This window comes from Phalaenopsis equestris, unplaced genomic scaffold (assembly GCF_001263595.1).
Source record: "Phalaenopsis equestris unplaced genomic scaffold, ASM126359v1 Scaffold000002, whole genome shotgun sequence".
Taxonomy (NCBI): Eukaryota; Viridiplantae; Streptophyta; class Magnoliopsida; order Asparagales; family Orchidaceae; genus Phalaenopsis; species Phalaenopsis equestris.
The window spans coordinates 5,505,262-5,526,058 of NW_018164444.1; the positions used below are offsets into that span (position 1 = coordinate 5,505,262).

Here is a 20,797-nt window from a genome sequence, read left to right on the forward strand (position 1 = left end):
TGCTACCCCTCAATATTACCCCCCCCCCCCCCACCTCACTTTCCAGCCAATCCATCACTTGTCGCTCCGTACCCCACACCATCACTGCTGCCTAGCGTAGTCATAGCGGGGTATTTGTGTTTTGTGTTGATTTATTCCTGATTTGAAGAGTCTTTGTTGTCCTTTTTTATCTACTATTATAATATGCCCTTTGCTTTGGTTAGGGTTAGTTTTTGCTCAGGTTTCTATTTGGACAGCAGTCGACATCCTCATTTTCCCTTCAAGGGTTGCATCTGATGGCGAGAAAGTGCTTCGACTGTAACTCGTCCCAAGGTGGTATGCATCTCCCTTTTACAGTTGATGCCGGTATGACTTTCCTTCCTCCGGTTCCCACTCAGTCTCTCTAGTCGTTCTACGATTCTAAAACGAGTCAGACACTAGCCTCCTTAAGTGAAACCGTCGAGACACTTATTCGATCCCACCGATTTGATTTATTATTATTTTTTTTAAAATTTCAGTTATTACAGTCTTGATCAAGGTCTAATATTGGCCAATTAAAATAAATAAAAATGATTCCTTAGTATCCTGAATGTGAAAAGAACGACTTCTTCTAGAACCCATGCTAACCTCTAATGAAAAAAAGAAGAGATGCGTCACTAATATTATTACACCTATCAAAAGGAAGTGATCATTGAATTGACAAGCTAGAGAGGAATTATTAATTGAAATCTCCCTCCAAAATCTGATATTTTAACTATTTTGAACTCTCTATGAAATATTGTAAAAGATAATCAAGCAACTTTACTGACCCCTTTACTATAGATGGTGCAGTAATTGAGATTATTTGACAAAAAATTTAATGGAGCAAATACAAAGAATAATCACACCCACACCAGTGAAGGATAGAATTTTTTTTATTTGTCTAGTTTGGCATTTTCTTTTATGTTATTTAGTTTGATATGAAGAAGCAAGGGCTTTGATGATGTGCACCTCATAAACTCAGTGATCTTTCAAGTGCTTTTAAATCTTGGCTTATTTAGATCACAATTGATCCAAAGCTCGGCTAGTGCTCATGTTTGAGTTGGAGTTGCATGCAGACGTTGAGCTGACTAAATGCTAATTTCAATGAAGAATATTATTCGATTGCATTCATATCTTCTCACGAATGATTTTGGTCTTAAATTAATTATAAGGCGTAAAGAATCCATATATATGTTTATCCGGCTCAACAATTTTTTTCTTTGTTTGTGTTCAGCTGTATTTGTTCATATTTGATATTTTTCTATTTGTATTTAGGTCATTGTTGTTCGACTTATTGTGAACATAAAGAAATAAAAGCAAACATATCAATCAAAAGACAGATTTTAATTATTTTAATTGATAAAGAATAGTTAATAATGTGCCAAAGTTGAAATCTCACCATAAAAGGGCTATGATTTAGACGTACACTGCTACTACACTATAATTTATTTATTTATTTATTTTTCATCAAAACATATATGCTTATTAATTATTCAATAACATATACTTTAATGAGCTTTTAAGCATAGAACACTAACATACAAAGCTTTGTTTTTATTTGGTTCATACTTTTTATCTCCTTTTTTTGTACTAACTCATCGTTAGTTTCCTTTATTTTAAGCTGTTCTTGTGATTTATATCCTAACAGTTTGGAATGTTCTCAGCCAGACATCTTACTATTGATGTCATGATAACAACACCTTGTTGATGACTTTCTTGATTGTCGGCTCTATGTTTGACAACTTACTCCTTGGTTTTGGCCCTTGTTTCACCAGTGCTCTACTAACAACTTTCTTGCCACCTTGCTGGCGACTTCTACTCCCTTGTTGCCCTACCAGAAACGCCTTCTCAACCCTTCCGTCAATTTTTCTTTAAGCCACACTCCTTAGTAATTTTTTTCTTCGGCTTTGATTTGCCTGCTTTTTGACGAATTGTCCCAAGAAGTAGACTTCCAGTCGCCCTCTCATATTGGCTGACTTCAAGTTGCATTTCCAACACCTTGGCATGTCCCTTGCTAGATTTTAAGTCGCCTCCTTTAGCTGATTTCTTCACTGCATTACCGTCCCTTTAAGCTGACTCTTTTCCCAACTCGTTGGTTGGGCGACTGGCTTTTATTAGTCATCCTTGGGCCATATATCATTTCCAAGTTTCTCCCAAAACTTTTTTTTTTCCTTTTGTTCTTAGAGAGTAAAATCAAGGAAATTAGGACTTCTCCTTATCCAACTAGGTTACACAATAAACTGGGTCCTTCTTCCCCCACCTCTTCCTTTCTAACTCATTGTCTTGTCAAGTCTTTACCTTCAGAGGAAACTTAGGCTGCTTAGTCTCAACTTAGGCATGGTGATGTGGGTGTCTCCCGCGTCTAGGCGGAATGCGGAATTTTTTTCGACCATGCGGGCAACCGGCTGCTCATTGGGACCGAATTGGTCCAAGTTTTCTTCATGTTGTGGAGTCCGTCGGCCATCGTGGGCCACTTCTAGTTATCTTATTATATATTTGCATTTATGATGTTTGAGGGTTAGTTTTTGGTGTATTTTGTATCGTGACAGCCGCCAGCGTCTCTTATCTTCTTTCGAGGGGTGTATCCAAGGGTTTAAGTGGTACTCCGGTTGTATCTTGCTCCGAAGGTGGTGATTGTCTTCCCTAACCCCCTCCACAACATCTGTACTTTTTGCTGCAGCCGCCCCCGAACAGCCGCACATTCCTGTTCTCACTGCAGTTTTCCATTTCCAGCCACCTGTCCTTGTTGCTGCCACCTCGGATAGCCATCCTCTTGCTGTCCAGCAGTGCCCCGCATCCCCCCTTGATGCAGCAGACCGGAAACAGCCTTTCCTGGCTATTCTCTGCTGATCCAGCCGCCCATGCACCTGTTTCTCTCATTCCAGCTGCCCCCATTGCTGCAACTTCCTTTTACTGTCGTCGGCGTCCTCCCTTGCTACCGCAACTCAAGACAGCCCTTCCCAGCCATTTCCTCCACTGTCTAGCCCCTCTTATTTGCTGCCACTGCCCAGGACAGCAACCGTACTTGTTGTTCTTGCAGTTTCGCACCTCCTCCTCTCGGTTATCAACACACCTTTGTTGCCTCCATGCCTTCCAGCCCTTCACCCACTCTTTGCTACCTCTCTGGTTCTCTTTCTTGTTGCCACTGCCTAGGACAGCAACCGTACTTGTTGTTCTTGCAGTTTCGCACCTCCTCTCGGTTACCAACGCACCTTTGTTGCCTCCATGCCTTTCAGTCCTTCACCCACTCTTTGCTACCTCTCTGGGTGACCAAACCCTCGCCGATCACCACCACCATCCTGAGATCCACCTGAGTTTGTTGTTGTGTTTTGTCTGTTGCTATTTCTATTTCTGTTTGTAAGATTGTATTTTCTTTTTTTGAATTCAACAATTTCTATTTTGTTTGGGTTAAATACGTATCACACGGCCTGTAAATAATGCTGGAGCAAACCTAATCGTTGCTCCTGCTCTCAAAGGAATCTCAAGTCATCTCACAATGAATGATATTTGTTCACACTACCAACACATTACCTTAAATGGAATCACTTTCCTTCTATTCCTCTTCTAATCTGCAGAGAACTATCTCATGATATATTACAGACCAAATTAAACTTCATTTAATTATTTTTATTTAGTATTATTTGCTTAGTTTTTGTCTCCAGCTGAGCCCCGCAGGGGTTGATATGTGACCCAACCTAGCCTCTTCACGCTACAGCCCGCCACATGTTATATACTTTTTGCTGTTTATTCGTGATTCATTAATGAATATGCTTGCTCAGAGCTTTCAACATCAGTGCCGGATAACGGTTGCTCTTATTTTATAATTTTCCCCTTTTTTATCTATGTTGTTTTTAACTAAAATGCTTCTTCAGTTTTTTGGATAACAATGCATTTATATATTTTTATGTTTTTCTTATGGCTTTTTTTTCTTAGAATTTTCTGATGTATTTGAGTTATAATTTTGCTCTTTTTTTTTTTTGTTGAAAACTTATAATTTTCCCTTTACGCTCATGTAAAATGCTTTATGACTGTCAAATTTCACTGTTTTACTTGAAATTATGTGATCAATCCAATTGGCGCTTTCCTGCAATTGGCCACCCTGAGTACTAATACTTCCTATTTTGTGATAGTTGTTTTCTGTCAGCCTACTAGATTCATTTGGTCTCACACTTAATTTATATTTGTTTCTTTAATCTTGGTAAACCTTCTATGTGAAACGCAACTGCAGCTGTCCAGACCAAACATGATACCTAATATTGAATCAGTTCTGCTATCAATATTTGTTGTGAATGTACATCAGAGATGATATATTAGTATGCAATCTGTATTTTCTTTTTCAGTGATTCTTTATTTTCAATTTTTTATTGCAACCAATATCATCTAAAGATTTGATTATTTAATTTGAAGTTATGCTGAGTTTGCTTTCATTATGACTTGAAATTATTTATATAAATATCACCTTGCCTATGTATGAAAAGGTGTATTTCACTTTTTAAAAGTTTAAATGGTGGTAATTTTTATTTGATATGAATGATTTGGGTGATATTCATCTAGAAGGTGAAGTTTATGTGTTAGATATGTGAATACTGTCGGCCGTTATTTTTTTGAAGAAGGAATGAGAATGAATTTTTGTTAAATATGAAAATAGTTTTAATGTAAATATGATTTTTGAAAGTAACATTTTAATTTTAAAAAATATATGAGGCCAAACGAGTCTCACATATTAAATAGTTCAGACGGTTGAGTGCGATACCACAAGTAATTCACTATCCCGAAGGATAAGCGTATCACTTAATAGTAGGCTCGACCACATAAACTAAAAAGTTTGTGACATCCATTTGGTCTGCAAAAATTTTTATATATAGTCGGTAAGTTCCCTTACCTAATATAAGGATTAGATAAGGTTTATTTTACCTAGATTCCAAGTTCCCTATAGAGGCAAGCCCCTATAGTTAATTACATCTTAAATGGTTGGGGTCACTTAAGAAGATTCTCGATTAAGATCAGTGGTTTTACCTTCTAGATTTCAAAGTTTAGGTTTCCGAGATTGGACATGAGAAAATCAAATGGGAATGACTCAAATAGGAACAGTTATTTTAAAGAATCCAAATGAGCGACAAGTGGGGGATATCACAGATCCAGGGAGAACCTCGGTGACCTCTCAACTATCTTATTGTTTGATTTTATGTCTTTGAAATGATGTTATTTAATGTTTAAACCTGCAATTTATTTTTAGAATTTAGAACTTACGTTTGCACGATATCTGATCGTGCAAATAGCCCAAAAAGATAGGAGGATTTACACCGTACCGTACGATAACCTCGGAATCCTAAAAGTGTTAGGATTTATAATTGCACAACAGGGTTGTGCAAAAGCCTAAAGATAGGGTGATGATTTACGTTGCGCTAAACGAACCACCTAGAAGTTCTATGACTTGTTATTTAAACTAAGGAAAATGTTTAGTTGTTGTAGACTTATTTTGATGTTGCAGATCCATCTCGAAGTTGTTTTTTTGTGTGTTCTAGTCGTGTTGTCCACGGTGTTCGCTCCAAGCTCCCCGTTGTAGCACCTTCAGATTCGATATTAATTTTAAAGGTACATGTGATTGTTTAGTCAACGTTCTGCTGTCGGGTACCTTCTATGGAACCAACTACTGACTTCCTATTCTAAGGTATAGTGTGTAAAAGTAGCAGTAGCAGGTAGAAATATAGTAACAAGATTTTAAGAAATCTAGCATGAATTGCATCAACAAAAGAAATACCACTTAGAAAACTCAAGAGGAGCGGCAAATGATCCACGACGAAAAAAAAATCGAGAAAATAGACAGATGACTCACGATAAAAATCTCCAATTAAAAAAAAGGGCAAATAGTAACTCAAAGAAAGTCATCAAAAACACGGGAAGATCCCGTGTTAAAGACCACGAGTGTTTTACCAAAAGTTTCGATAAAATCTCACAAAAAATCCGAAAAAAGAAAACTGCAAGCACTCGGGTCGGGGCTAGACTCAAATATTATATATTTGTACTCAAGGGACATCGAAGGCTACTATCGGTCACCCGGATGTATAGAGCCCGCAACTCAACCAGAAGGGTGTCATACTAAACCTAACTTAGGAGGATACTCCTTAGCCCGATACTGATAATCGATAAGTGAACAACCAAGTTACGATACATTTAAATTTATATTTTAGCATGCATATAAATTTTAGGCATATAAAATGAAGTTATATCAATTTTGTAGTAAAATATTTTTTATAAATATTATATTTGTTCTTATCATGTTCTGTTCTTATCAGTTTTGAAAAGTTATGATTGTCCACGAGTCGATCACGCTGTCGGGCGTAGGACCGCCAATAACCTAAGAAAGTAAGGGTCCTCTGTTAGTCTTGTGTCGGTGAATGTTACTATCATCCTACAGTTTATCAGGTCCCAGGATTGGGTTTTGTTGTCGTAGGATGAAATATCATTCTGCTCTACCACCCATGTGCTTTTGTTATCATCGCCCTACGCCTCAAAAACAAAACCGACTTACTTGCGACATTGTTTGGTGGTTTCATATATAGCAAAAAACTATATATGGATACTTATATATCAGACATAAGTACCGAAAATCGAACCAAAAGCAAGGAAAAAAAAGAATAAAAATGGGGATGAGAGAGAGGAAGAACTGATCAACTCAAAAGATCGAAGAGACGAAGGGTGAATCAACCCTCAAAACTTGTAACGAAAAGATCTGAAAAGGAGGGCCCAAAATCTATGAATCAATCCAAGAAGGATATCATTTTCTCAAATTTCATAAATGGATCAACCCAAGAAGGGTATCCCTTCCAATTCTTGTTTGGAACAGGTCGAAACGGGCCCGAATTAATGTGACAATTGTTTACACAGCTCAACCATCACTTACACAATCACACACCCAAGCCTGTGGCATTTATGTTATCCAAACCTTAATGTCAAACTTCCAAAAAGAAACTCTTTCATGAATGATAATTTTATGAGCTTTCAAATCCTTTATGAATCCGATTCATATTAACTTTATGATTTCCTGAAATGAAGTTGTAAGAGCCTTTCATATTTCACAAATCAAACAAAAAGGGATGTAATTTTCAAACGACCACTTTCTAAACTCCAAAAACCTTGCATGTCACATCAAAATGCCACTCCTAATATCCTCAAAATCGCAGCTCAAAAGTCTTACAAAAATATACTTCAAAGGCTCAAAAACTGAAGCACAAAAACCTCCAAAAATCGCGGTTAAACATTATCAAATAAAGCCTCAAACTACAGCTACCAACCCCCCAAAACCGCAGCCAAATACTATCAAATAAAGCTTCCAACTGTGGCTCGAAATCGCAGCCAAACACGCCTCAAAGCTGTCCCAAACATCTAAAAGATCATCTTGTGGAAAAAAAAAAAAGCATTTGAATTCTTTAAGTAACAACGATTGAAGTATTTCACCTTGCAAACATTAAACCCATTCAATTCCGCCTTAAATTGAAAGTTTCCAATGAGATATGAACCCAACACCACATAGAGGAACCCAAACAGATGCTCTCGGGTAGGAGCAGCAGAAGGAGCCACCAACCACACTCAATCACTAAGGAGCCACAGGAGAAGGCTCACGGCCAGGGGCAACAAGGAGAGAGCCAAGCCCAAACCAACCACAACACAAACCAAGGAACCACAACAGGAAGGCTCACGGTCAGGGGCAGCAAGGAAAAAGACAACCTAAATTCAACACAAAGGAGCCACAGGAGAAGGCTCACGGCCAGGGACATCAAGGAAAAAGTCAAACCCAAACCAACCACATTCAGCATAAAAGAGCCACTGGAGAAGGCTCACGGACAGGGGTAGTAAGGAGAAAGCCAAGCCCAAATTAATCACAGCACAAACCCCAAGCCCAAAGCTCAAGACCTTAAAATAAAATCAAGCTTAGTTGTTCATATATTTCAAACAAAGAAAGCAGCAGCAAGGGCCAAAGCCATACCACCAAAATCAGCCCCAAAAGGCTAAGAAAAAGACAAATTTTTTTATTTAAGTATTATGAATATAGAAAGCAATAAAGAAACAACAAAATAAGACACCAAAGCAAAGCTTTCAAAGCTCCCAAAATTAAATTAAAAAAAAATCACCAGCATATACTTCGAACAGGGGCAGCCATGGGAAGTTAAAACCGAGACCTGCAAGTGGCCAAATCCAAGCAGTCATTCAACTAATCCGAGCCCAGTAAAAGGGCCAAACCAAGCAGCCATACTACTAAACCGAGCTCAACAAGAGGACCAAAACCAAGCAGCCATACAACTAAACCGATCCCACCAAAGGGGCCAAAATAGAGCCACCAAAAATCAGATTCCACAAAGCTTTAGAACCCAAAATTTGCACTCAGCATATACTTCGAACAGGGACAGGTAACAGAAACAGAGAAACACAAGTGAGTTCCTAAAACCGACATCCCAAAGCATCGAAACGAATTCCAACATATATTTCAACAAGGGTAACAATAATAGAGAGCTTAAGAATCAAGTCCCAAATCAACATTTCATTTAGCATGTATTTCAAATTGGTAAATAACATCATAGAGCAAAACTGAGACCGCCAAATAGGCTCCTAATAAATTTTAAAAAATAAATTTCCATCCAACATGCATTTCGAGCAGAAAAAGGCAGCCGCATGGATTATGTTCCAGCTCATTAATTCTATAACCATTCTCATTCTTAATGTTAAGCTCAAATAAATCTTAAAGTAGCCTTAATTTCCCAATTTCAGGTGCATTAGAAAGAACATGCATTCAGGAGCACTTTCAAGTGATGCAGATTAGAAGAAGGAAGAGGGTTAACTTTTGATGAAGATTCAAAACAAACTCAAAAACAAGTCTAAGAAAATAAAATCGGCAAACACCTCCCTTAAGAACCTCGATGGAAAAGCACAAATCTTCTAAAAATAAGCCCGGCAGCGAGATGCCTCATTTTCTCTTTTCCTCTCAAAATTTTCAACAACCTACCATCGTACCCTAAGAAGCCTTTTATAGGCATAAATGAGGGGGACAACCATATTTACCACAGCTTTGTGGTCGAATCAAACGACGGGGAAGGAATCGTCACAATAAAGAAGAAGGTAAAGTCTCGAGAAGAAGGGTTATTATAATTAATAATATAAATATAAAAATATTTAATATTTCCAAAATAATATTTGATTCGTACTTTTTTATTCGTGTGTCACAGCATAACAAAATGGATGTTCTTTTGTAAGTAATTCTGACGTTCCGGACGCGTTGGTGTGGTCCGTTTCGTCGTCTGAGGTCGTTTTGATGAATTCATCGATTTGCGTGCAATTTGTTCGTGTGTAGAATTATGGAGATATGAATGTCTTTCCTAGCTAAAATTGGTGTCTCGGGCGCGTTGGCGTATTCCATTTTGTCGTAGGAGGTCATCCGGAGAAGTTCGCGTTTTCACCCATCTTTTAAGCTCAATTCTAGTCCGATCTTGTGCAACTTAGTGAATTTTGTGCATTTTGTATGTGTGTGTGTGATGATAAAGTCCTGAAGAGGTTTTCCTAGGGCTTGAGATTCTATTGGGAACTTCTCCCTGAGTCTCCACATGATAGTGCTTAACCACTCGACCATACGAAGATTGTTTTGAGATCATCAATGCGAGACATCACAAGAGAAATAGGAGATGGCTGAAATTTCTAAGGGGATGGATTCCAATACTGGTCCTCTAAGATAGTCAATAGGAATCCCTAGAGCTAGATCCTAGGATCCTAAGGAAAAAAGTAATGACCTCAAAATGAGGTCAACAAATGCATAGGAATTAAGTGATATGAATGTAAATGCCCCAATAATATATGCTATGCATGAAGAGCATTTTTCATTAACCTCTCCCAAACATCAAATTCACGGAAACTGACGGAAACTGGAAGTTTCCTTTAATTGAAAGCATGTAGCTGCACATTCCCTTGGAATCATAGAAAGTAAAGTGCAGTTTATGATCTTTTCTGATAGTAAATGATTGAATCTAAATCATTTGCAATAAGTATTTTCTTCTAAATGGCGGCTTCATTTTTTGGCAGTTACTTCAATTTTGGTAATTTTTGTCAATACGTTCAATAAATCTCATGAAGAGAATATTCGTACCGCTGATGCCGAGAAGAAAAAGCTAGAGATGGCTGCCATGAAAGAAAAAGGAAGTAGTTCTGGTAGATGAGATTTTGACGAGGCTGTTTTTTCAAAGCTGCAATCCCTAATATGCTAACCTTGAGTGGAGATAGATAGTACGGCATGAACTGGTGAGTTCATTTGAAGCAATGCATCCTTTTACACATTATTCACCTTGTTATTCAATAAAAACTGGAATATTTCTAGTGTGTTTGTCTGTCTAACAGTCAGTTGGATGCGCCAAAAATTTCTTTATTCGGTCTTCTCTGAGATTCATGGAACATGGAATGTGTATTTGAATCAACCGCACAGCAGCTATCTTTCTCCACTGGTTAGTTTTGTGCTCTATTTTTTGATGAGCAATACTCATTCAAAAGTTGCGGTAGCATTTATGATAATTTTAAGGGGCATTTATATATATGCCACACAGTTCTTATGTATTTACATACTAACACCTAAACTTTCATATTTACATCACATAAAAAATACCATCATTATTAACTTTTTTTAATTGGAAAACACCTTTTTCATGCGTAAGCTTATGCTCCAAAGTGTGATAAGTATAACTATCAAACTTTAGGTGTTAGATATGTAAATACAGAAGAATTTTGTGGTATGTATGTAAATTTCCCTAATTTTATTAGGTCTGGCTAGGTTTTTTTTGGAAATGTTTTCAGAAAATCTATTTTTGTTTGAAAAACTCTTGCGATAGCTTTTTTACATCTACCATATTGTGGTTGTTAATGTTGCTCTTCATCAAATAAATCTCTAATATTGTGTCTGCTTTTTGAAAAGTTAATCTTCTTAAAGATTACCACACCTCTTAATGTTGTTATAAGCTCACATTTCTGCCGTCTCAAATCGTAGTGATGTTGTGATGCCTTGCAGGCTTTTGATGATATGATCTATACAGAAAATTTGCTGCATTTGGATACTGGTCGTATTAGCATTGTAATATAAGAAAGTTGAGAGCATTTTATTGTTTATTGCCAGGTGCATTAGATTGTCTTAGGTCATTTACACATTGTCTTCGACAAGGATTTACATTTCTTGTTTACAATTACATGCAAGCATGGCTTGTTCGTTGGTGGTTATGGTTCTGCCACCTTTAGGGCATGCATACCGCACAATTCTTATCTTTTTAAACTTCAGCATTTACGTACATAGCACAAGTTTATAACATCACGTCTATTATTACTAATTTTAGAAGTGAAATACTGTTTTTCATGAAAAGATTATGGATATAAATATTTTACTTTAGGTCTTAAATATGTAAATTGCACAAGAATTGTGGTATGTATGTAAATTTTCTTTCTGGGTGATTAAGTTGTTATGTCATTTCTTTTATTTTTTTTTGGCAAATGTCAGGTCTTAAGTGGAAATTATTTCAAAATACATAGCAATCAAGTGGTTTGTACGTAAATATTCCCTCTTTTTCAAAGCAACTGTTGCCATCCGACTCAATATCCTTAGCAGAATAAGGCTGTAGAGAATAAAAGGGAAAAAAAAAGAGCTCAGATATACTTCACTTCATTAAGATTAGATGGCTTTTCTGTGAGCTTTCTCTTATCAAACAGTGGATGTGTACTCAATCTTTTCCTTAAAATAAAGTAGAATTACTCTGATGACTATTTTTGTTTCACGTAAATTATTATGCAGTTTAAAATTGTTGTTTCTTAATTTGTTTAGATTTGAACAATTTTTTAAACAAAATGACCATTAATTTTATTTTTTTCAATCCAAAAAACAAAAATACAAATTCTTATATTTATTTTATTGCACATTAAAAAATTTGTAAGTATTATAAATACACAATTGTTTTTTTATTAAAAAACCAAATGATCTGTTGGTGAGAAAAGTTTTCTTTTGGATCAATCTAAAATAAGCACAGCTACGCTCCAAATCTTAATCGGTTATATCCCTTTCTAGAGATTTATCGGTCCCCTTTTTGTAAGAGATTATTAAGTTTGGTTTCCACATTTCTAAGTACCGGCGACGATCCAAGCACGTAGAATGCACAGTGACATGATCGAATCCTCACCTATTATTTGAACATAAAGTTCACCGAACGTAATAATTTTCCCTTTTATGGGGTACTTGGATTTTGAAGTCCTCGCTCAAGTCTATCTTTCGACTATTAGGCTCAAGGTATATCAAATCCTCAACTTGACTCAACCTGTTGGGTAATGTGGAGACAATCTCAGTTGTCATTCACAAACCACATCCTCCCTATCGTTCATCTACCTCCCATCTACCTCTCTCCTGGTTTCTATAAATAGTCTTTTATGACTTGTCATAAAAAAAGTCAAGTCAAGCAAGTCCAAGTCAAGTCCTCTAAGAGAGAAAGAGATGAAGAGAGAGCGAGAGGGAGGGAGAAAAGAAAATAGAGATTTTCTTGTAAATATCGATGCGCTCGACGGTGTAATTTTTTCGAAGAAATAAAATCCTCTGCAGCTGCGTGAATGTAGCAAAAGTTGTCGAATCACGTAAATCTGTGTCGCTCTGGTGTTATCTTATGCGTGCAATTTTTCTTGTTCCATTTTTCGTTTATTATCGTTGTTTTTCACAACTTGTATCAGAGAAATGTTCGAATCTAAAGAAGAACGATGACCGGAAACGAAGTGATGGATTCAGGGATCGAGAAGTTCAATGATATATATTTTGTTTACTGGATGATGCAGATAGATGATTACTTCTATGGGTAGAAACTTCATCTTCCGTTATTGAGAAAGCGACCGGAAAAGATGAACGAGGCAAAATGAAATCTGTTGGATCGATAGGTTTGGGGAGTTATTCAATTAACCCTGTCGGTTGCCCACAACGTCATCAAAGAGAAGACTACTGTGAATCTCATGACGGCTTTATCAGGTATGTATGAAAAGCCATCGGCGAATAACAAGGTGCACCTGATGAAAAGGTTATTTAACTTGAAGATGGCGGAAGGTATGTCGGTTGCTCCACACCTGAATGATTTCAACACTATCACAAATCACTTATCGTCTGTTGAAATTGATTTTGATGATAAGATACACACGGTGATATTGTTGACTTCATTGTCAAATAGCTAGGAAGCCATGAGGATGACAGCTAGTAGTTCTGCAGGGAAATCTAAGCTGAAATATAATGATATTCATGATTTGATTTTGGTTGAGGAGGTGCACAAGAATGATTCTAGTGAGGTCTCGTGTTCAAGTTCGGTGCTGAATGTTAATTTCAGAGGGAGATCGCATGACAAGAACTCAAACAAAAGAAGATCAAAATTAAAGTCTAGTCAGCAGGTTGTTTGTTGGAATTGTGGCAAGGATGACTACATAAAAATGAACTGCAAGAATCCTAAGAAGAAGGAGAATGATGTCGCTACTGTTGTAACTGAAAAAATACATGATGCACTATTATTGGCAGTTCACGGTTCTGTTGATGACTGAATACTTAATTCATGAGCTTCCTTCCATACATCTTCCCGCCGGGAGTTAATGCGAAATTATGTTGCAGGTAACTTTGGGAAGGTATATCTAGCTGATGGAAAAGCTCTAGACGTGGTTAGGATGAGAGACGTTGATATTGCACTCCCTAACAAGAGCAAATTGACTTTGTAAAAGGTCAGGCATGTTCCTGAGTTGAAGAAAAACCTCATCTCTATTGGGCAGCTCAATGAGGGTGGTTATTCGGTAGTGTTCTCAGATAGCACCAGGAATGTTACCAAAGGAGCATTAGTACTAGCTCGGGGTAAGAAAACTGACACAGTATATATGATTACAGGTTTACTCAGGTGTGGACACATGAATATAAGGTGCATTTTGAGGAAGCAGAAGAATGTCAATTTCTTGAAATGTGGCAGAGCACCAAAGGCAGGAAAACCGAACCTTGTACAGACAAATGGTGGAGCACCACATAGCTGTAAAAAAATCTTGCAAGATAAGAATTTGAGCAAGTGAGAGCTGACCAAGGAGGAGGAGGAGGATTTTCTGTCAGGGAATCAGACTTAGGAGCTGACAAAATTTTCACCAGGGAAGAAGACATTGCACCACAAGTGAGTGTACCAGGTAAAGACTGCGTTTGATGGCGGTAATAGGTACAAAACTGGACTTGTTGAAAAGAGCTTTCAGCAGGGGCAGGATATTGCTCATGCAGTGGGAGTTGTAAGCAATTACAGGAGTAACTCAACAAAGAGCTTGGTGGTACAAGGCTTCGTTGACGGTGATATGTCAACTGAGGGTGTTACTCGTAAGAAGCTGAAGTTGTGATCGACTTTAGTTGGTCTTTTGACATGAAGATAGAGATTTTGAGTTGTAGAGGTAGAGGATATTATGTTTAAGGAAAATGTTGGTATAGCTAGTAGATGATGCGGTCAGTAGGTGATACAGTCAGTGTCTCAATCTCTAAGTGGGAGAATTGTTGGGTAATGTGGAGACCCGGTCCACCGCAACTTAATTAGCTTCCTAATTAAGAATCTCACCAACCGCTCACATACATTCTCACTTACCGCTCACATACCACATACCGCTCACCTACTTCTCACTTATCGTTCTCTTGATTTCTATAAATACTCTCTTATGGTTTGTCATAAAAAAGCTAAACCAAGCCAAGTCCTCCTAGAGAGAAAGAGAGAAAAAGAGAGAGGAATTGAGAAAAGAAAATAGAAATTTTCTTGCAAACATCGAGGAGCTCGACGGTGTACTTTCTCGAAGAAATAAAATCCTTTACAGCTCCATGGATGTAAGCAATTTTGTCGAACCACGTAAATCTGTGCGTTACTTTAGTGTTTTTTTTTTCGTGTAATTTTTCTCGTTCCATTTTTCGCTTTATTGTCGTCATTTTTCACAACAAAACCTTGAAACTATTAGGCCCAAGGCACATCTAGCGATTATGAATAATACCCTTAACCTTTCTCCAAATTTACCAAATACACTTCAATAAAACTGAAGGACATTTACATACAAACCATCCAATTTCTATGCATTCATATATCTAACACCTAAATTCTATTTTTTATGTCAATCACCCAAATCTTTCATCACATTCAAAAAAATCACTTTTTCTAACTTTCAAATGGTAAAGTAAACCATTTTATGCATAGCTAAGGTAGCATATATGTAAAATTGAAGCTTACATGTCAGACATGTAAATACAAAGGAATTAAGTAGTATGTATTCAAATCTTCTTAAAAATAAACAAGAAAAGAAAGCATGCAGTCCTCCCATATGTTATCTAATGTTATATCCTCTGCTCATTCAAGGAAGATTAAGATCATATGTATTAGGCTTCCTTAAACATCTCAAAAAAAGCAGGTAATGTACAACTGATTCGCATTCTACACTGACATATAATGACTAATCCAGATCTCACACATTTGAAGAGTGCCGTTTTGTTAAATATTCAAAATATTTGAACATTGCACGTGTGATCGGAACAGCCCCTTATATATCTAAAAACTTATTGCAATATTCCTTCCTTCTCTATAACAAAAACAAGAACTTAATATCAAGATCAGAACTTAAACATTGCACACAAAAAAATAGTTTATACAATCCTATGATGTTAAGCCATGAAAACAAATCCACATTGTAACACAAAGTAATAGAAAATTGCAGGTCAATCAAAGCCAAACTCATGACACTCACGAACTACTTTCTGCACATTTGGCTCACTCCGGTGCAGCCGATTTGCCATTGAGATTGAGCTGTCATAGATGCAGCTTAGATCTTCTACGAGAAAACTGCACGGTTGATTCTCTTCGTCCAGCTTCTGCTACAAAAACACAATTCAGCAGAAAAATTCAGTATCTCTTGTTATTTCATGTTAGTAGGAGAAGTGTAGGAAGAGCATTCAACTAACCAGTTCATGCGTTAGGGCTCTGTATATTTGTCTGCTGCTTTTGAGCTGTAAAGAACTTAATTAATTTGGTTAAGTTTGATTTCAATTAAACATACCAAATATTTAGGAGTAAAGTGTGAAAAATGATCCCCTAATACTCTGTAGACGGTCAATTTGGTCCCAGAATTTATAAAAGTCATAATTCAATGGAGGACTTTTATTATTATCATTTTCTATTTATTTCCATTTTTGTGTTAGAATTAAGTTTTACTACAATAATTTCAAAGTAGAAGAGTTACAAGATGAACCAAATGTCATAGCCCCACTTCTGTCCTTGAGGTCAAAAGTTCGAGCCCCTGCTCCACTCACCTGTTAGTTATTGAGGAAAAAAAAAAAACTATTTGCGCGCATACAGCACAATTCTTATGTATTTACATATACAACAACAACAACAACAAAGCCTTAATCCCACTACGTGGGGTCGGCTACATAAATCCTTTTTCTCCAATGCGTCCTATTTAGTTCATGTATTATACATATTCAAATATTTAACATTGAAACAAAAATACCACTATCATTATCTTTTAAAAGTGAAATACACATCTTCAATCATAGGTTTATGAAACCAATGTGTTATAAGTATAAATATCAACCATTAGCTTTTAGATATTTAAATAATTAAGAATTGTGCATATAGAAAAAAATTTATCTATTTCTCTTGTGTAAAAAGTTTGTCCCCATGTATGTCTTTTCTATCACGGGCATTGTGCTTCTGATGCCGAGTTAACTCACACTATATTTGGAAAAACAAATGTTATTACTAAAAAAAAACTATATGATTACCAACGAAACACACTTAGAAGTGAAATTATAACAAAATAAGACACAAAGTCATATTAGGGCTTGCTCCGGGAGTGTTGAAGGTCGGCTAAGTGGATAGAGAGGTGGCAACAAGGTAGTGAAGGTGCGGTGAAAAAGCCTGGAATAGCTAGGGGACAACAGACAAAAATTGGGTTTGCTGTTTTCTGATGACGGCAGCTAGAAAAAGGTTTGCGTCCACCAGGCAGGGGGCTGGATTGATGGAAGCAGGTGGTGGGGGTTGTGGGTGCCTGGACTGCAAGATTAACAACAAAGATTGTTGTCTTGGGCGACTGCAGCAATGGAGAAGGATGGCAAGTGAAGGGGTAAAGTAGGGGTACTGCAGGACAGCAAGGGGTGGCTATCTAGGGTGATGGCAGCGAGCAAAAATGCTGGAATTGAAAAACTATAGTGAAAACAACAAACGAGTGATGTTTGAGAATGGCTACAGTGATGGAGGGTTGTTGGGAGCGTCGCGGAAGGGGATAATGAAGATGATTACCACCCTCGAAGAGAGAAACAGCCAAAACACCACTCAAACTCTGAGATACATTCCTTACATGGAGGAAACAGACACCGGCTACTGTCCTAAACAAACTAAAGCTAAAAACTTCTCTCTAAATCCTAATACAACACATAAATATATATAAAAATACTAAAAAAATAATAAAAGGAAAATAGGTAATTGGCTAAAATTGGAAAGGAAACCAAAGAAAGAGCTGCTCGGTTACGTCTTCATGCGACCTCTTTAAGATAAAATATATAAGGATCAGGAATAATCCTTAAAAGCAAAGCCAAAGGGACAGCAACAAAAATATAGTCTGTTATAGTGCACGTCTTTAATACAAGAAGAAAAACTAAGCCGCAGCCAAATATGCTCAGTTTTCATTGGTTCATTCTGTAACAACTAACTGAAGACATGTTTACAGAGGAGAACATAACCTTCAACAAAGACAATTTCACAAACTAAACAAAATTTTGTTTCCCGGTACCTTTTTCCTGCAAGTGTCTGTTTGCGTAGCGATCACATGATACTGCAAAAATGCAATTAATTGGAAAAACAAAATTGTTAGCATCTCTGGCTGGTTACTGCATACAGTAAGTACATGTTAAAAATACAATATATTTTACTGTTGAAAGGTTAATAATTATGATATTTTTTTTATATGATATGAAAGATTTGAATATAATAAATGTAAAAATCAAAGTTCAGTTGTTATACATGTAAATTCACAAGTATTGTGTGGTACATGAGTAAATGCCATATGCTCGTATAATTTTTGTGTGTGTATATCTTGGGCAGTAAATGAGCCGAACTTGAGTGGGCTCAAACTTGAGTCGTGTTGGGCTTATTCAAAAATTGACTCATGTTCTAATTGACTCGTGTTGTAAATTGCTTGGTAAAAATGTGTTCGTGTACAGCTCTATTTATATATTCTTGTTTGCATTTTTGTTCGGCTCAAAATTGACTCATTTAAATTAATTTAAAAAAAAATAGAATATCCAAAAAAATCCGATCACACGAGTTAGATGTAAATATATATAATATATAATTTCTTTCAAGCTAAAACAACTTGAACACGATTGAACAAGAAATTGTTAGTGCTCAACTTGTTTATAATTCTACTTTAAAAAATTCGATCATGTTTGGCTTACTTAAAGAAGATTCAAATATAGACTACTTAACGAGACAAACATAAGTTGTTTGAGAACAACAAACTTTAAATAGTTGGAGCAGGAGCTCTGGATTTTTATCGCAAGTCTTGGCTTGTTGGTGGCGGGGTCAATGTAAGTCTCCTCACGTCAAAGATTTGATCTCATCGTGGGACAGAAATTTTAGGCACATGGCCCGGGCTCTCATAATGAGGCCAAAAAACTCATGATCCTTTTAATATAAATATATATATATATATATATATATGTATATGTATACACGCGCGTGTAAATTCTAGTCATCAATGAATCAAACATCATAGAACTCAGTGAGGTTTGTGCAGAATTATGCAATCAGAAATTTAAGTAGAAAAATGAAGTATTAATTCGTATTTTTCCCAATAAACAGATCCACACCTTTCTCTGCCGAACAATCTTAACCGACTCCTCCAATTTTTGCTCAAGACCGCGCAGCTCTTTAACGCCCAACCCTTCCAGATTCTCCCCCTTCCTCTGTCTGCATAACCACAACACCATTCTCTTAACTTCATCAAGCTATCAAACCCAATCCCCCAAAATTCAAACCCACCTTATCTCCTTCTGAAGATTACGATTAATCTCCCTGAGATTCCTCAGAGTGTTCTGCATCCTCTGCATAAAAATCACTTTTTTTTCTTCTTCTTCACAGAGAAACAGAGAATTGATGCAGTGAAAAATATGATGGCACATACCTGATATTGCGCATCCCATATATCAATTCCGGTAACATTTTGGTACCTCTCAACTATATCTTTAACGCTGCCAAAAGATTGCATGAAGTAATTGGTGTTTGGGCAGAAAAGAAAAGGGGATGAGAAGAGAGTTTACTCTGTGGAAGGGCTGCAGAAATCAGCTAACTTGCCGGAGCTTGAGAAGATGATGAGTGAGAGTTGAGCGTCGCAGAGCACTGTGAGTTCCTCTGCCTTCTTCATGATCCCAAGTCGCCTCTTTGAATACGTTACTTGCCTGCTTGTTGGATTCTCTATCTTCTTTATCTCTATCTTCCCTCTCCCCATTCCCTCCACCCCCCTTAGCTTCCTTCAGCACAAATTCACTTCTCTCTCTCTCTCTCTCTCTCTCTGCCTCTCCCTCTCTCTCCCCCTGAAAGGCAACAAAGTCGTGTTCTACAATTCAATGGGTGGTGAAGGCCGCATACGTAGAAAGTGAAAAAGGAGGGATTTTTAAAGTGATAAAGAGGCAGTTAGTGGAGACTGGATGTTGTGGAGAGGAGCGGATGAAGAAGATGAAGACGAAGAAGGAATTCCACTTTAGGGAGAGATTGCAAAAGCTAAAGTTTCCCTAAGTGAAAGTGATTTCCTTCTCTGTGAAAGCGAAGTGGAACATGTGTATGTTCTTCCTCTCCATTTCAGCAGACGCTGGCTTTTAAAAATAAAAATAATTAATAATATTAAACATATTTATGTATCTAACACTTAAGACTTTTGTATTTATAAATATAACACTCAAATATTAAACATCACATAAATATTTTACTATTATTTATTTTTAAATGTGAATTACACTTTTTAATATATAAATTTACAAGATTTAAGTAACTTTTGTAAGTGTAATTTTTACATTTTATTTGTGTGCAATATAAAGATGAATCTCAAGAAAATCCAAGAACTTAAGAGAATAGGTAGAGCTATTGGGGGCTCAAAAAAAGAACCAAAAATCTCATCAGTGGAAAATTAAGGGACTAAATTGATCAAGTGCAAATCTGTAGATCCGGTCACGAAACTGACTTAATGCAGGTCGTTCGAACCAAATACCAATATATATCGAGTTGAGAGAAGCTATAAGCCCAACACTCGCCTTAAATCGTTACCCATCTTACAAGAGCCTATGAGATTCTTCAAGAAGATAACAAGAGTTTATCAAGATATACTCCATGAATACCCCGAAGGATCCTTTGTCAAATGGTGAGCTATTTATCGAATTACTATCATTCACGCTATTTTTGATTGCCCGGTCTCATCTTTGCTATAGAAGTTCCTCATCTAGGGGTCGATAGTCAACAGTCGTACCAAAGTAGCCGATCGACATAATCAAGGTGACCGATTCAAATCCGATAGAACCGAAAATACATAAGACCCGACTAGCATGCCGAACTCAGCAAGGTGGTGCATGTAATTATGCACATCATTCATAAATATTCAATAAAAGCTAATCTAATCGCTTGTTCATTACTGCTCTCTATCTCGAAAAATTATTCCATGCGGATCGGACACCGCAAGCAGCTTGCGTGTGGTGTCCGATCCGGACCGTAAATCCCCTGAG

General features: G+C 36.9%; 2 protein-coding genes across 6 annotated transcripts in view; one reads left to right on the top strand and one right to left on the bottom strand.

Annotated features, from left to right (window-relative positions):
- Positions 1-11,223, top strand: part of LOC110018044 (formin-like protein 3) — a 114,808-nt gene extending 103,585 nt beyond the window's left edge. For 3 of the 4 annotated variants that reach the window (XM_020715265.1, XM_020715267.1, XM_020715268.1), the window contains 3 exons: positions 10,069-10,284; positions 10,381-10,484; positions 11,042-11,223. In XM_020715265.1, the coding sequence (XP_020570924.1) occupies positions 10,069-10,202 (134 nt within the window). In that variant the 3' untranslated portion in view covers positions 10,203-10,284; positions 10,381-10,484; positions 11,042-11,223. Of the gene's footprint in view, positions 1-10,068; positions 10,285-10,360; positions 10,485-11,041 lie in introns of all 4 variants that reach the window. The other variant, XM_020715266.1, reaches the window with a different exon arrangement.
- Positions 11,224-15,499: 4,276 nt separating this feature from the next.
- LOC110024739 (MADS-box transcription factor 16-like) lies at positions 15,500-19,868 on the bottom strand. 2 transcript variants are annotated; one of them, XM_020724886.1, is made up of 7 exons: positions 19,346-19,868; positions 19,210-19,276; positions 19,068-19,129; positions 18,896-18,995; positions 17,818-17,859; positions 15,989-16,033; positions 15,500-15,898 (listed from the first exon to the last, which is right to left on the bottom strand). In XM_020724886.1, exons 1-7 carry the CDS (start codon positions 19,531-19,533, stop codon positions 15,746-15,748), a joined length of 657 nt encoding a protein of 218 aa, XP_020580545.1. In that variant the 5' UTR covers positions 19,534-19,868; the 3' UTR covers positions 15,500-15,745. The 2 variants fall into 2 exon arrangements, with proteins under 2 accessions (XP_020580545.1, XP_020580539.1); XM_020724880.1 differs by having other exon boundaries at positions 15,500-15,901.
- Positions 19,869-20,797: the final 929 nt, after the last annotated feature.

Coding starts and splice junctions, on each gene's coding strand:
- LOC110024739 (XM_020724880.1), bottom strand. CDS start 19,533: ATGGGGAGAGGGAAGATAGAGATAAAGAAGATAGAGAATCCAACAAGC. Junction 19,277..19,345: donor TTCTGCAGCCCTTCCACAGA/GTAAACTCTCTT, acceptor ATCTTTTGGCAG/CGTTAAAGATATAGTTGAGA. Junction 17,860..18,895: donor AGATTGTTCGGCAGAGAAAG/GTGTGGATCTGT, acceptor GCATTTTTGCAG/TATCATGTGATCGCTACGCA.